This window comes from Schistocerca cancellata, chromosome 2 (assembly GCF_023864275.1).
Source record: "Schistocerca cancellata isolate TAMUIC-IGC-003103 chromosome 2, iqSchCanc2.1, whole genome shotgun sequence".
Classification (NCBI taxonomy): Eukaryota; Metazoa; Arthropoda; class Insecta; order Orthoptera; family Acrididae; genus Schistocerca; species Schistocerca cancellata.
The window spans coordinates 878,416,948-878,430,382 of NC_064627.1; the positions used below are offsets into that span (position 1 = coordinate 878,416,948).

The following is a 13,435-nucleotide window of genomic DNA, read 5'->3' on the forward strand; positions in this document are numbered from 1 at the left end:
GGTCGTGATCCATGAAACTTTTTGTTCCTGATGTTTCGTCCAGATCTGCGATGGACCGCTTTAGAGGTGCTTCGCGGTCTTGCCACATGAATTTCTCAAGATACACTACGCAGTTATGGAAAGACAGAAGAATATTCCATAGATACTGTTAAGATTCCTTGATGTCTCAGTACATGAGCAGCTGAAATGTAATTAGCAATTGAGATAATTTAATTCTTCCTTCCGTTTTTGCTGTGATGTTGTCGTCCACGTCGTCGTCATTGTTCTCGTTGTTCTAGTTGTTTTCGTCTTCGATGCAGCAGTCCGTGCTACTCTATCTGTGCAAGTCTCTTCATCTCCGATTAACTACTGCAATTTACATTCTTCTGAATCTGTTTGCTGCATTCGTCTCTTGGTCTGCCTCTACACCCACACTATATTCCAGTACTAACTTGGTAATGCCTTGCTGTCTCAGAATGTGTTCTGTCCACAGATCCTTTTTTTGGATAGGTTGTGCCACAAATTTCTTTTCTCCCGTATTCTATTCACTACCATTGATCTACCCATCTAACTTTCAGCACTCTTGTGCAACACCACATTTCAAAAGTTTCTGCTTTCTTCTTGTCTTAACTGGTTATCGTCCATGTTTCACTTCCATACACGATTACACCCCAGACAAATACCTTAAGTCATGACTTCCTAACACCGAAATCTATATTCGACGTTGACAAATTTCTCTTCCTCAGAAACGTTTTTCTCACCATTGCCAGTCTAAATTTTGTATCCTCTCTACTTCGGCCATCATCAGTTATTTTGCTGCCCAAATAGCAAACCCTGTCTATTACTTTAAGTAATTCGTTACGTAGTCTAATTTCCTCAGAATCAAATGATTTAATTCGACTACATGCCACTATCAATGTCTTGATTTTGTTGATGTTCATCTTATATCCTGTGCATTCCGTTCAAATGCTCTTCCAAGTCTCGCTGGCTCTTGCAGAATTACATTGTCGCTGACCAAACTTAATTTTTTTATTTCTTCTCCCTGAACTTTCATTTCTACCCAAATTTTTTCCTTGGTTTCTTTATTGCTTGCTCAATGTACAGATTGAATAACACCCGGGATAGTCTACAATCCTGTCTCACTCCCTTCTCAACTGCTTCTTGCCTTTCATGCTCTCGACGCTTATAACTGAAGTCCGGTTTCTGTATAGTTTCTAATTAGCATTTCGTTCCATGAATTTTGCTATTTAGGTAGATATTGACAGTGAAGGACAAATTATATATAAAAAAACATTAATAGCTACAATTCTGACGCTAGGTTTCTTTTGTTGCAGGATACCATGAAGAGAGACGGTCGCTGAGACTGCCTGCCCCTTCTGTCCTCCAGAAGGAGTCTTCATCGTGGAATATGGCCAAAATGTCGCAAGCTGTGTCCGGAGCCCAGATCCTTCGCCCTGCATCAAGTACTCCCTTAGCCGGCATACCAGCGCGAAGGAAGGTCACACGATGAAGTTGTCCGGCTATGAGACGGCCCGTCGATCCCCGCGTTGTATCAGCATGTTAGAGCAGTCGGCTAAGTACTGTAGTAGTAGCGTCGGCGAGAGGAGACTGAAGTTTCAATGGAAACTCTAATACCAAGAAACGAACGTGCACTGCCTGTTTCACGGGGCCTTTTAGAACACTGCATTCATAAACCAAGAATTTCCTTAGTGTTTTCGGTACGCAAGGAAAGAACAGCAACCTATTTCCCGATAAAAGTTATTGGTATTTTCTATTTTGTTTCAGTTACAAAGTGTGAAATTCGTGGGTGATTTTGAAAGACAGCAGTTTTAGTTATTGAATTCAGCTGAGAGTACAAATTTCACCAAGTCTCTGTAATTATTTAGCTTGAAAACAAAAAACTGATGAGATTTTGGATTGTGTTGCCATGCATTGTGGAAAGCAGAAGTGTCATGCCAGGCTGTACGAATTTTGTTCCATTTGAGAAAAGTGTGAGTGGGCGTACGGTTCCGACTGACAGAGATGTTCTTGTATGGTAGGAGGAATTTATGCTTCGTTTTACAACGCAAACATGCTGAGAGTATACAGTGTCTTGAACCGGTGCCTAATCAGTAGAAAGTAACTGCTGGATATCTGGCATAATAGCCATAAGTGTTCCTGTTAGGATACGTGTGGACTGCGATAAGTTCTCGGTCGAAAGTAGCTCGTACCGTGAATTAGTCAAGGGGGCTACCCCGAATTTTCTTCGCGAAGAGGAGTGTTGTCGGTTGTGCCAGTGTCTGCCACGAGACGATCAAATGGGTTGCGAACGGCGGGATTTGCACCGCGGGCGGGTCTAGTAGCCAGGGGCAGGCTGGCGTATGGCGCGGCGCCTGTGATGCGGGCTGGGTCGCGGTCGAGCCTGTTGCAGCTGCTGGCGCTGCTGCTGTGGCAGCTGTCGGGCCCTGCCGGGGGCGTCCCGGCCCCCGGGGGCGTCGTCGGGGGCGGCGGCGTCGGCGTCGGTGTCGGGGGCGGGCCCCTGCCCGTCCTGGGCGTGGGCCAGGCGCCCGTCATGTCGACGCGCATCGTGCAGACGCGCTACGGCAAACTGCAGGGCCTCGTGCTGCCCATGGAACACGCGCGCCACCTGCGACCCGTGGAGGTGTTCCTGGGGATCCCGTACGCGACGCCTCCCGTGCGCTCCAACCGCTTCAGCCCGACGCGCACGCCGTCGCCGTGGGAAGGTGTGCGCATCGCCGACACGCTGGGCCCCGTCTGCCCGCAGAAGCTGCCCGACATCAGCAACGAGACGGCGGCCCTCGAGAGGATGCCCAAGGGCCGCCTGGAGTACCTCAAGAGGCTGCTGCCACACCTCAAGAACCAGAGCGAAGACTGCCTCTACCTCAACATCTATGCTCCAGTACAAGGTAAGTGGCCATCGACTGCAATTAATGGTTACAATTTTATGTCGAAAACAGCAGAAGTTTTCACTGATTCCAAGACGTCACAGGTTTTGCTTGTGATAAAACAAAGATCGCTAGAGGAATGCAGTAAACGGTATGTTTATTGTGAAAGCTGTAAGAAGTTTATACAGCAGTTTGAAATAATACAGTCCTGGAAATGGAAAAAAGAACACATTGCCACCGGTGTGTCAGACCCACCATACTTGCTCCGGACACTGCGAGAGGGCTGTACAAGCAATGATCACACGCACTGCACAGCGGACACACCAGGAACTGCGGTGTTGGCCGTCGAATGGCGCTAGCTGCGCAGCATTTGTGCACCGCCGCCGTCAGTGTCAGCCAGTTTGCCGTGGCATACGGAGCTCCATCGCAGTCTTTAACACTGGTAGCATGCCGCGACAGCGTGGACGTGAACCGTATGTGCAGTTGACGGACTTTGAGCGAGGGTGTATAGTGGGCATGCGGGAGGCCGGGTGGACGTACCGCCGAATTGCTCAACACGTGGGGCGTGAGGTCTCCACAGTACATCGATGTTGTCGCCAGTGGTCGGCGGAAGGTGCACGTGCCCGTCGACCTGGGACCGGACCGCAGCGACGCACGGATGCACGCCAAGACCGTAGGATCCTACGCAGTGCCGTAGGGGACCGCACCGCCACTTCCCAGCAAATTAGGGACACTGTTGCTCCTGGGGTATCGGCGAGGACCATTCGCAACCGTCTCCATGAAGCTGGGCTACGGTCCCGCACACCGTTAGGCCGTCTTCCGCTCACGCCCCAACATCGTGCAGCCCGCCTCCGGTGGTGTCGCGACAGGCGTGAATGGAGGGACGAATGGAGACGTGTTGTCTTCAGCGATGAGAGTCGCTTCTGCCTTGGTGCCAATGATGGTCGTATGCGTGTTTGGCGCCGTGCAGGTGAGCGCCACAACCAGGACTGCATACGACCGAGGCACACAGGGCCAACACCCGGCATCATGGTGTGGGGAGCGATCTCCTACACTGGCCGTACACCACTGGTGATCGTCGAGGGGACACTGAATAGTGCACGGTACATCCAAACCGTCATCGAACCCATCGTTCTACCATTCCTAGACCGGCAAGGGAACTTGCTGTTCCAACAGGACAATGCACGTCCGCATGTATCCCGTGCCACCCAACGTGCTCTAGAAGGTGTAAGTCAACTACCCTGGCCAGCAAGATCTCCGGATCTGTCGCCCATTGAGCATGTTTGGGACGGGATGAAGCGTCGTCTCACGTGGTCTGCACGTCCAGCACGAACGCTGGTCCAACTGAGGCGCCAGGTGGAAATGGCATGGCTAGCCGTTCCACAGGACTACATCCAGCATCTCTACGATCGTCTCCATGGGAGAATAGCACCCTGCGTTGCTGCGAAAGGTGGATATACACTGTACTAGTGCCGACATTGTGCATGCTCTGTTGCCTGTGTCTATGTGCCTGTGGTTCTGTCAGTGTGATCATGTGATGCATCTGACCCCAGGAATGCGTCAATAAAGTTTCCCCTTCCTGGGACAATGAATTCACGGTGTTCTTATTTCAATTTCCAGGAGTGTAGTTACAAAAGCTGCTAACAGATGGCGCAGCACGCTGTACAGCTCATATCAGCATACATAAGTGAAATAATCGTATGAATACAATCTTTGCAAACAATCACATCACAATATTTTCAAAATGTTCACCATTGGCACTACAGAGGTGGCGAAAACGATGAATGAAATTCGCCATCACATTTCGTAGTGTCTCAACCGAAATGGATTCACATGCCACAGAGATCGCCGATTCAAGCTCGTCCAGCGTGGCGGGATACTTCAGGTAGACCATGTCTTTCACTGTGCCCAACAAAAAAAAAGTCACAGAGAGTCAAATCCGGCGAATATGGAGGCCAATCCATGCCTGCACCAGTAAATTTTGGATATTCCAAAGCAATGACTCGATTCCCGAAGTATTCCTCAAGAAAGCGAAACACTTGTTCCGTCCGATGTGGTCGGGCTCCATCTTGCATAAACCATTCAGTACCTGGTCGATCCTCTAACGCTTGCGATGTGGCGACAAATTGTTCCAAAATTGCAACGTAACGTGCACCAGTGACCCTTTCTCGAATGAAAAAAGGGCCAATAATGCCTCTGCTGCATACTGCAGCCCACACAGTAACTTTAGGAGAATACAGGGGTTTCGCTTCACACCAATACGGCTTTTCGGAACCCCAAAATCGCCAGTTCTGCTTATTCACGTATCCATTCAGGTGGAAGTGTGCTTCATCTGTAAACGAGATGCAGCCAACATCAAATCCTTTACTATCAATCATTGTGAGCATCTGATTAGCAAAGGCAACCCTTTGTTGCACAGCTCGTACGGGTATGGCCTGCTGCGTTTGAATTTTGTATGGAAACATGTGTAGGCTCTTTCTCAGTATTTTCTGCGTGCTGGAACGCTTCAAACCAGTCTCAGATGCAATTCTACGGACGGATGACTTTGGATTTCGCTGAATAATTCCAGAAACTGTGGCGATATTTTCGGGCGTAACTGCGGTTTGCTTGCGGCCAACATGCGCCACTAGATCATCAGTTACGCTGCCTGTTCGTTGAAATTTTGCGAAGAGCGTACGAATGGTTTTCGCATCGGGTCCTTTTGGAACATTAAATCGCCTTAGAAAACTTCGCCTTGCTGCCGTAGGACTCTCTTCTAACCTGTGGTACTCTAGCACCAGAAAAACGCGTTGTTCAATGGAGTACATGGTTTTAATCTCTTCCTTCGGTACGCTAACCTCCTTTCACGTTCCAATAGTGGAACTGATCGCTCTGGGCTTCGGATTACTATTTATACTAGGCATTACGTATGGCGATTACAGCGCCATTTGTTAGCAGCTTTTGTAACTATTATTTCAAACTGCTGTATAAACTTCTTACAGCTTTCGCAATAAACGTACTGTTTACTGCATTCCTCTATCGATCTTTGTTTTCGAGATATTTAATTTTGAAATCAGGGAGTCCTTTTCTGGACACCCAGTACCGCAAATCAAAGATATGACGCACAGTGGTGAGGCCACCTGCATTATACGGTACCGAGTGTTGGCCCTCAACTACAAGTGTTGAGCCCTCTTTACTAAAATGTACACTTTCACGGCCGGAAATATCATGTCCATTATAATTATCCGGGCTGTTATGCCGTGGTCGGTTGATGAATTCTCTGTCAATCCCCAACGTTTCGTCTGCAACTGCGGGAGACATCTTCAAGGGGGTCTGTAGCTCAGTGGGAAGTCCAACACACCCACTGGCTCGCTACTGACTGCCGCTAAATTCCGAGTCCGCGCGCTCCCGCACCGCGGCGTGATGTCACGTGTTTTGAAAACGTCAGTGCAATTGGCCGCTGTCCGTTGCCGTCGATCGCCGTTGCCATCACCCAGTAGTGGACGGGTGGTACACATCTTCTTTAACACCGGCATCCATATACAGTTTAATTTCACGCCCTCCTCCTTTCGATTGAAATTATTAGGGTGTTTAGCGATTTCGATTGCCTCCCTGTAGAGCCTTTCGTAATATGTGGGTACCACTAAAAGAACTGTTTCCAAATGTTTGGAAGAGCACAAGGCCATTTCGAGAAGAGGGGAAACGGAATGATCAGCTGTTGCGGATAATGCTTTCCAGCCAGGGAACCACCATACTCGTTTCGAGGAGACGGAAGTACTAGCGGCCACAAGCGGATATTACGCAAGGCTCTACAGGGAGGCAATCGAAAGGAGGAGGGCGTGAAATTAAACGGTATATGGATGCCGGTGTTAAAGAAGATGTATAGCACCCGTCCACTGCTGGGTGATGGCAACGGCGATCGACGGCGACGGACAGCGACCAATTGCACTGACGTTTTCAAAACACGTGACGTCACGCCGTGGCGCGGGAGCGCGCGGACTCGGAATGTAGTGGCAGTCAGTAGCGAGCCAGTGGGTGTGTTGGACCTTGCATCGAGCTACAGACCCCCTTGAAGATGTCTTCCGCAGTCGGAGACGAAACGTTGGGAATTGACACAGACTTCATCAACCGACCACGGCATAACAGCCCGGATAATTATAATGGACATGAGCCCTCTTTACATGTCATGGAAATGCAAATACTGAGAAGATCATTAGACACCTCTTTGCTCTACCATGCGAACAATACAACTATTTGACAACTAGCTGGCGTGAATCCAGTCAATGAGTAGAGCTAAGATCAATGATTCAGTTGGTATCGAAGCATCATTCGGGTACCATTCAGTTCAATCATTAGCTCGGTCAATCATCTCGTTATCGAAGGTCAGAGAGAGCGTGGGAGACCTACATTGCGGCGGCAGATCTAATATGGAAGAACAAAAATCCACAAGAAACACTGGACCTTAAAAAACAGTAATAAAGTGTGATATAACGTCACGTATGAGTCTAACGACATTCGTAGCAAATATGAGTAAAACTGTAGTTAAGTTTGCTAGGTCCTGTAAAATGTGATACAGCGCTTGAAGAATTAATTTGTTTATCACAAAGTACACATGACGCGTTTTGAAATTATTTCTGTCTTCATAAATCCGGGGGGAAAGGCATCACAAAGACGAGAGCGTTACCAGCTGTGCACTTAAGATGAGACGACAGACTACCTTCTCGTAAGAAATAGTGTGCCTGACCAAAAAGCGTACCTCGTTCCAACAGGATGACGCAAATAATAATAATAATAAGAAGAAGAAGAAGAAGAAGAACTGCAGTTTTTATAAAATAGTTTATTACGTAAATATCATTTAATTACTACAAATCTTCACATTACAAAGTTCAGCACAATATTTCCAGCTTCAGGTGATATAATAAATCGACCAACAGTTTTATCGTGACGTATAAACTCTAGTTAAACACATCAAGATGAAACTGTTTATGGATTTATTATCACCTCTGAAGATGGGAATATTGTGCTGAGACGAGGATGCTGAATATTTATTATAATTAGGTGATTTTGACGTAATAAGTTATTCTACGATCTCTTGTGTAGTCACACGTTTTTTTACAAAATTGTAGTTTCACTCTCTATTATTTCTACTCGTATCAGCGAGGATATCTATTGCAGTTTGAACTTAAAGTCACTGACCCCGTAATTTTTAAAGAATCCGAGACTCTAAAAATATAGTATCCACTATGAGAGTTAACTTTGCGTCTGTGGCTAAAATACAATATACTTTTTTACTGATAGAGCGACCATTCACTATATAATCCTTTTTAATGCACTTTTATTCTCCCATTTATTCCAAACCACAGCAGTATCATCCTCAGATAGTGGGTATTTCCAGTCATTTTCTCTCGTACCAGATCCAGGTAGTCACTAAGATACTGGCGCTTCATAAAATAGTTGGACTTTGAGTAAGTTTGCCGTTTTACTCTCGCTAATAAAGCAATGACGTATTATTTTGTTACATACACCTTATGTGATTCATGATTTTGTACAGCACTTTAAAACGAACATACTACAACCAGTTTGAAAACACGACATTTAGACATACATGGTTTAAGAACTCGGGTACAAATATTCGACTTACACGCGAAGATGAAGATACATATCATGTTATGACACTAAATGTGCGGGTGTATGAGGATGTATATAGTTCGTTTCAGTCTTTCGATTATGTTTGAATAACTAGACAAAGTACGTTTCCTTGGGCAGTATGCTCCAACCTGCACAGCTTTCCCCGTAGGTCAATCCAACCACTTTGCACTTATTCTCGTAACATTATTTGATTGCTTATTTATTTCTTTAACCTCAAGGTGTGTGTGGACATAAATACTCTTTCAGAAACCCATAGCTGAGAAGTTGAGTGTTGCATAAAGAAAGAAAGCACACAACTGAAGTAGTAGGAGGAATGAAATTACCCCCAAACATGATAAGAAGGAAGAATTAGATCGTTACGAGTTGTTTCTGTGAGAATCAGATCTTAGAGGTGCAATTGTGGCACCTAAGGGATCAAGAAACTTGCTTAGTTACGGTAGATCTAATGTAACTAACGGGAGACGCAGAGTATGTAGTCAGCAATCTAACTGTGAATGTTTCGTGTATCTGGCCTTACACAATTTATATAAATTTTAGGAGGGTCCTTGCGATTCGTAAAAAGTAACAACATTCACGAAAAGTTAGATATTCATAAATGCTCATTTTTAGCGGCCAAAAGCAGTGTTATCAAACATTTTGCATCTTATAGTATGTACATTACGTTATATTATCCATATTTGGGAAGTCTGTAGAAATAATACGACCACCGTGAATTGTGTAATTTAGCATCTTCCTGCAGCAGCAAGCAGTTTATTCGTTCGCTATCGTCTTCCGCATATTTTTAGCCAACTGCGAGAATCCGAACTGTACCCAGTGCACTTTGAATACCAGAAAATGTACGAGGCTGTATTTTATTGTTTTTTTTCGAATTATCATGGGAATCTGTCGTAACACAGGTCTGGTACACTCCTGAGTAAATGATGTGGTGCAGCTTTTGTCGATTTCTGAATCACAATGACATTCGATTTTGACCTATGATTGAAGAAGACGATGTAGTTAAAACTTACCTTAAAAAAAGTCCAAATCGAGATTTCTTTGTATTTAGTAACAAGTTTCTGTTGCATAAATTTCTTCACAACTATTTTTATTAAATAGAATATAACGTAAAATGACAATGTGCTCCGATATGAATGAAAATTTTTTGTGTAAGCCTAACGAAAACCCGCGCTGAAAGTGCAACTAAGGCAGGGAGGGCGGAGATTACACAGTCTATAGTCCTGTTACTGAGCCGTCAAAAATATTTCGTCTACCATATGATTGATTCCTACTAAAAGTTGTTATTTCGGTTATACTGCCAACGATGCGGCCTCATCGTACTTATCCATTATCCTAATCCTTTTAAATTGAAATGGTCCGAAGATGATGATTTAATTTAAAACATTTACCAAATATATATCCATCGCTGTTTGAATTATTTTAATGTCAATTTTAACAAACAATCGCTCTTGTACAGTTTGCAGTGCCTGTGTTGTTAAGAAGAACACTGCAGTGTACCTTCAGTCGTACACGCATGTCCAAAGGAACTGCCCTGAAGTACATGAAATGTATTCGCAGTTGCGAATACGAACAACCATCAGTTGTACAAGGGAACGACGACAGTGAAAATTTGTGCCGGACCGGAACTTGAACCCCGATTACCCGCTTTACGCTGGCGGGTCCCTTAACCTCTTTGACTATCCACGCACGACTCATGGGCAATGTCGTCGTTCCTGTGTCACAGCCTGTACTCGTACACGCATTAAGCAGTTCCCTCACAGGGGAGGACATTTTAATTAAAATGTCCAGAATAAATTTTCATTGCCGTCATTCCCTTAAACTGCGAATATGTGTCATGTTCCTTGGGCGTTACAATTACCAGTAATGAAGTTATTTAACGACGATTTATCGATTTACCTTTTTAGTGTTCATTAAGGTAGGTATTAGCAAAGTAAATAGCAATCGATTCTAGATATAAAAGATTTCTGTATGTACCGGAGAAAAAGAGAATCCAAGCGTTTGTGTTTTGGGGCTATAGAGGGATATTGAAAATTAAATAGAAGATAAGAAAAGAAAAGGATCTTGGTAAAATCGGAGAGGGGAGGCACATGTGGAAAACACTGACAAGAAGATGGGACAGGACGATAGGTTATGGAGACATGAAAAAATAACTTCCACGGTACTTGAGGTAACTGTAGACGGTGAAAACTGTAGAGCCTAACAGATATTGGAATATATCCAACTAATGACTCAATACGATAGGTGCAAGGTGCAAATGGTACATAAAGTGCCACTGACACTCTCAGATGACGAGAGTGGCACAGGAGAGGAACTAGTGACGGGCAGCTTCAAAGCAATCAAAATACTGATAAGCGGAATGAAAGTGTGTTCACAAAGTGGTTTTCTAATTACCGACAAAGGTTAATAACGAGTTACGGATTTTGGCGGCTGGGGTTATCATGAGCCTCTCCAGATCTACCATTACTCTCTACGAGAGAAGAAGACAGTTCCTTCAATTTGTCCTCCAGCATATTGTCGAAACGGTGATAGGGTTAGGTAACTCATTATCAGTGATTAAACGGAACATCCGAAAATTAAGCTACACTGTCGAGTAGGAGCTGTTGCTTGAAAAACATTTGCTTGGAAATAGCGGACAATTTATACAGAATTTTTCTTTCGGGTAAACGAACCACTAACGAACTATAAAATATAGTAAATATGAGAGTAACAGCTTGCAAAGTATTAAATAATTTGAAGCTACACTGAAAAAGTAAAGTAGTCCTCCTACCTATAATGTCAGTAAAAGCGAAAAGTTAGAGAAAATTTGACATAGTTGAATTAAACATTTCTCAACAAAATAGTAGCAATGATAACTAATATTAATATTAATATCAGGAATTTATTGCTAAAATTACACAAACACATTTGGACATGTTTGTAATTTAGGTGTGGGTAATGGGAGTTAGGAAATAGACGAAACAGATAATTCTAAGTATAGCGCTAGAGCAGAATGGTAGATATTAAGTGGAATGAGGAACTATGAAATGAAACGTTATTAGACAAGAACAGAACCATTGGTGATCTTATCCCCTAAATCCATAATGCTGTAGCTTCTACAAAGACACAGAATTTTGCACTTATTCAAACACGTCTGTTAAATCAAAGAAGATATAAGTGGCCGCAAATTACTATTCAGCCATGCCTCAGACAGTAAAGGCTTAAGTGCAACAAAACAAGTGTAGTCAAGTTATCTACAGTCATCTAACTATGCGTTACCAGCATGTCATAATGGGACCGATGACCGTAGCAGTCTGGTCCCTTTAATCCCAGAAACCAACCAACCATGTCATAAGGAATGTCATAGCAAGAGATAGCAGATTAATTTCATCCTGCTCGTAAAGTTTCGATGAAGTTTGAGGATCGCAAGAAGTAATTATCTGCCGACAAAGCGAGAGCCACTCTGGGAACTATCAAATCCTCGTTTATCAAATTGTTTTTTCAGCAAACACTCTCGCGAAAAACAGTGGGAAGCTCTTTGTTCACTTTTCAGCTACATATTAATGACCCCCTGGAGTAATTGCGGTAAAAAGTGATTTATAGGACTAATACCATCCAGACATCTATTGGAAGCAAGAAAGTGAGGTTGCAATTTTTCTCTTACGGGAGTATATTAAATTCAAGATAAACCCTTGAAGTGTAAGAACCTAATAACAAATATTACCTCTAAATTAAATATTCCAGTTATGAACAATTACTTCTGATGTTTAACTTTCGTTTTGGTTTTCCTTGCTGTTACGTTATCATGAATGACCACTTAAAAATAGTTTGAACAACACACATTACAATTACGTAGCATGTAATTACGGTGTTTATTTTTTTAATTTTAGAAATGCTTTAAAAGAGGAAAGTTAATACACTATATTGTATCAGTAGCTGTCACATTCTCTTATGTATCACAGCTATGACGGAAGTACTGCTTGCAAGAAACCATTGTGAGACTTCTTTATTTCCTCCGCAATGTGTCTCACGAACACGCACGTATAGTGCGATAAAACCTAAAGGATCGTACAAATGAAATTACCTGTAACGTTGAAATCTACATTATCATTAGCGTCTTCAATGACTATGTCCTTTTGCCTTTTCTGCCCCACAGCTGTTCACACCGTCTCTTTAAGCGATGTCCAGCTTAAAGAGTATTGCTGCTTTAGTCATCCTATTATTAAACATTCTTTGGACATGGTATTTACAGTTCAATCTGTACTTTTTCAATGGTACCTGCAAAGAGTTCTATATTTGTCTAATATTACATTTTTTATGGTTGAATAATGAAAACAGTGCTACAAAGTGGGGTAACTCATCTGGTATTAGGGTTCAACATGATCTACTACACAGTAGCAGAGGCAAGGCGATTACTTTTCAAAGCCTAATTAATGTTTGCTCCCATATGGTATGTTTGAATGTACGCTGTATTGCTCTCCATAAATGTGTGAAACCGTCCTGTTTAAGCTCTGCACCATCCGACTTCGAAAATTGAAAATGACACCCAAGGTATTTAAACCCTCTTATTCATACAGTTACCTCCCTTCATACAACAACTTTAGCCCATAAAGTTTCCAATGCTTGAAATACCACAGTATTTTTGTTATCTATCGAAATTCTTACTCCGTATTTAACGGAAATTTGAGTCAACTTACATGAAATAGTTACAAGCTTCCTTCCGATTTTCCAATTATAAGCTGATGCTAATCGTCAGCAAACAGAAGCACATAAGCCTCTGAAATTAAAATTATCAGTTTTTAATGTATCTGAGACGTGAAACACATGTTCAAGAATACTTCAACTCAGTAAAGGCAAGGCAATTATTACCAATCAAACACAAAGTCTGACTTGTAATTTCCAACATATTTTATTTAACAGTTGTGTGACAACAGCAAACTGCTGTTACCTCAGAATAATACACATAAGTG

The 13,435-nt window shown here is 43.3% G+C and overlaps 1 protein-coding gene across 1 annotated transcript; it reads left to right on the forward strand.

Moving 5' to 3' along the window:
- Window positions 1–2,356: 2,356 nt before the first annotated feature.
- On the forward strand, window positions 2,357–4,492 carry LOC126159481 (neuroligin-2-like). The gene is made up of 2 exons (XM_049916553.1): window positions 2,357–2,885; window positions 4,485–4,492. Exons 1-2 carry the CDS (start codon window positions 2,357–2,359, stop codon window positions 4,490–4,492), a joined length of 537 nt encoding a protein of 178 aa, XP_049772510.1.
- Window positions 4,493–13,435: the final 8,943 nt, after the last annotated feature.

What these genes read in the sequence shown, in the direction of transcription:
- LOC126159481 (XM_049916553.1), top strand. Translation starts at nt 2,357, where the DNA reads ATGCGGGCTGGGTCGCGGTCGAGCCTGTTGCAGCTGCTGGCGCTGCTG.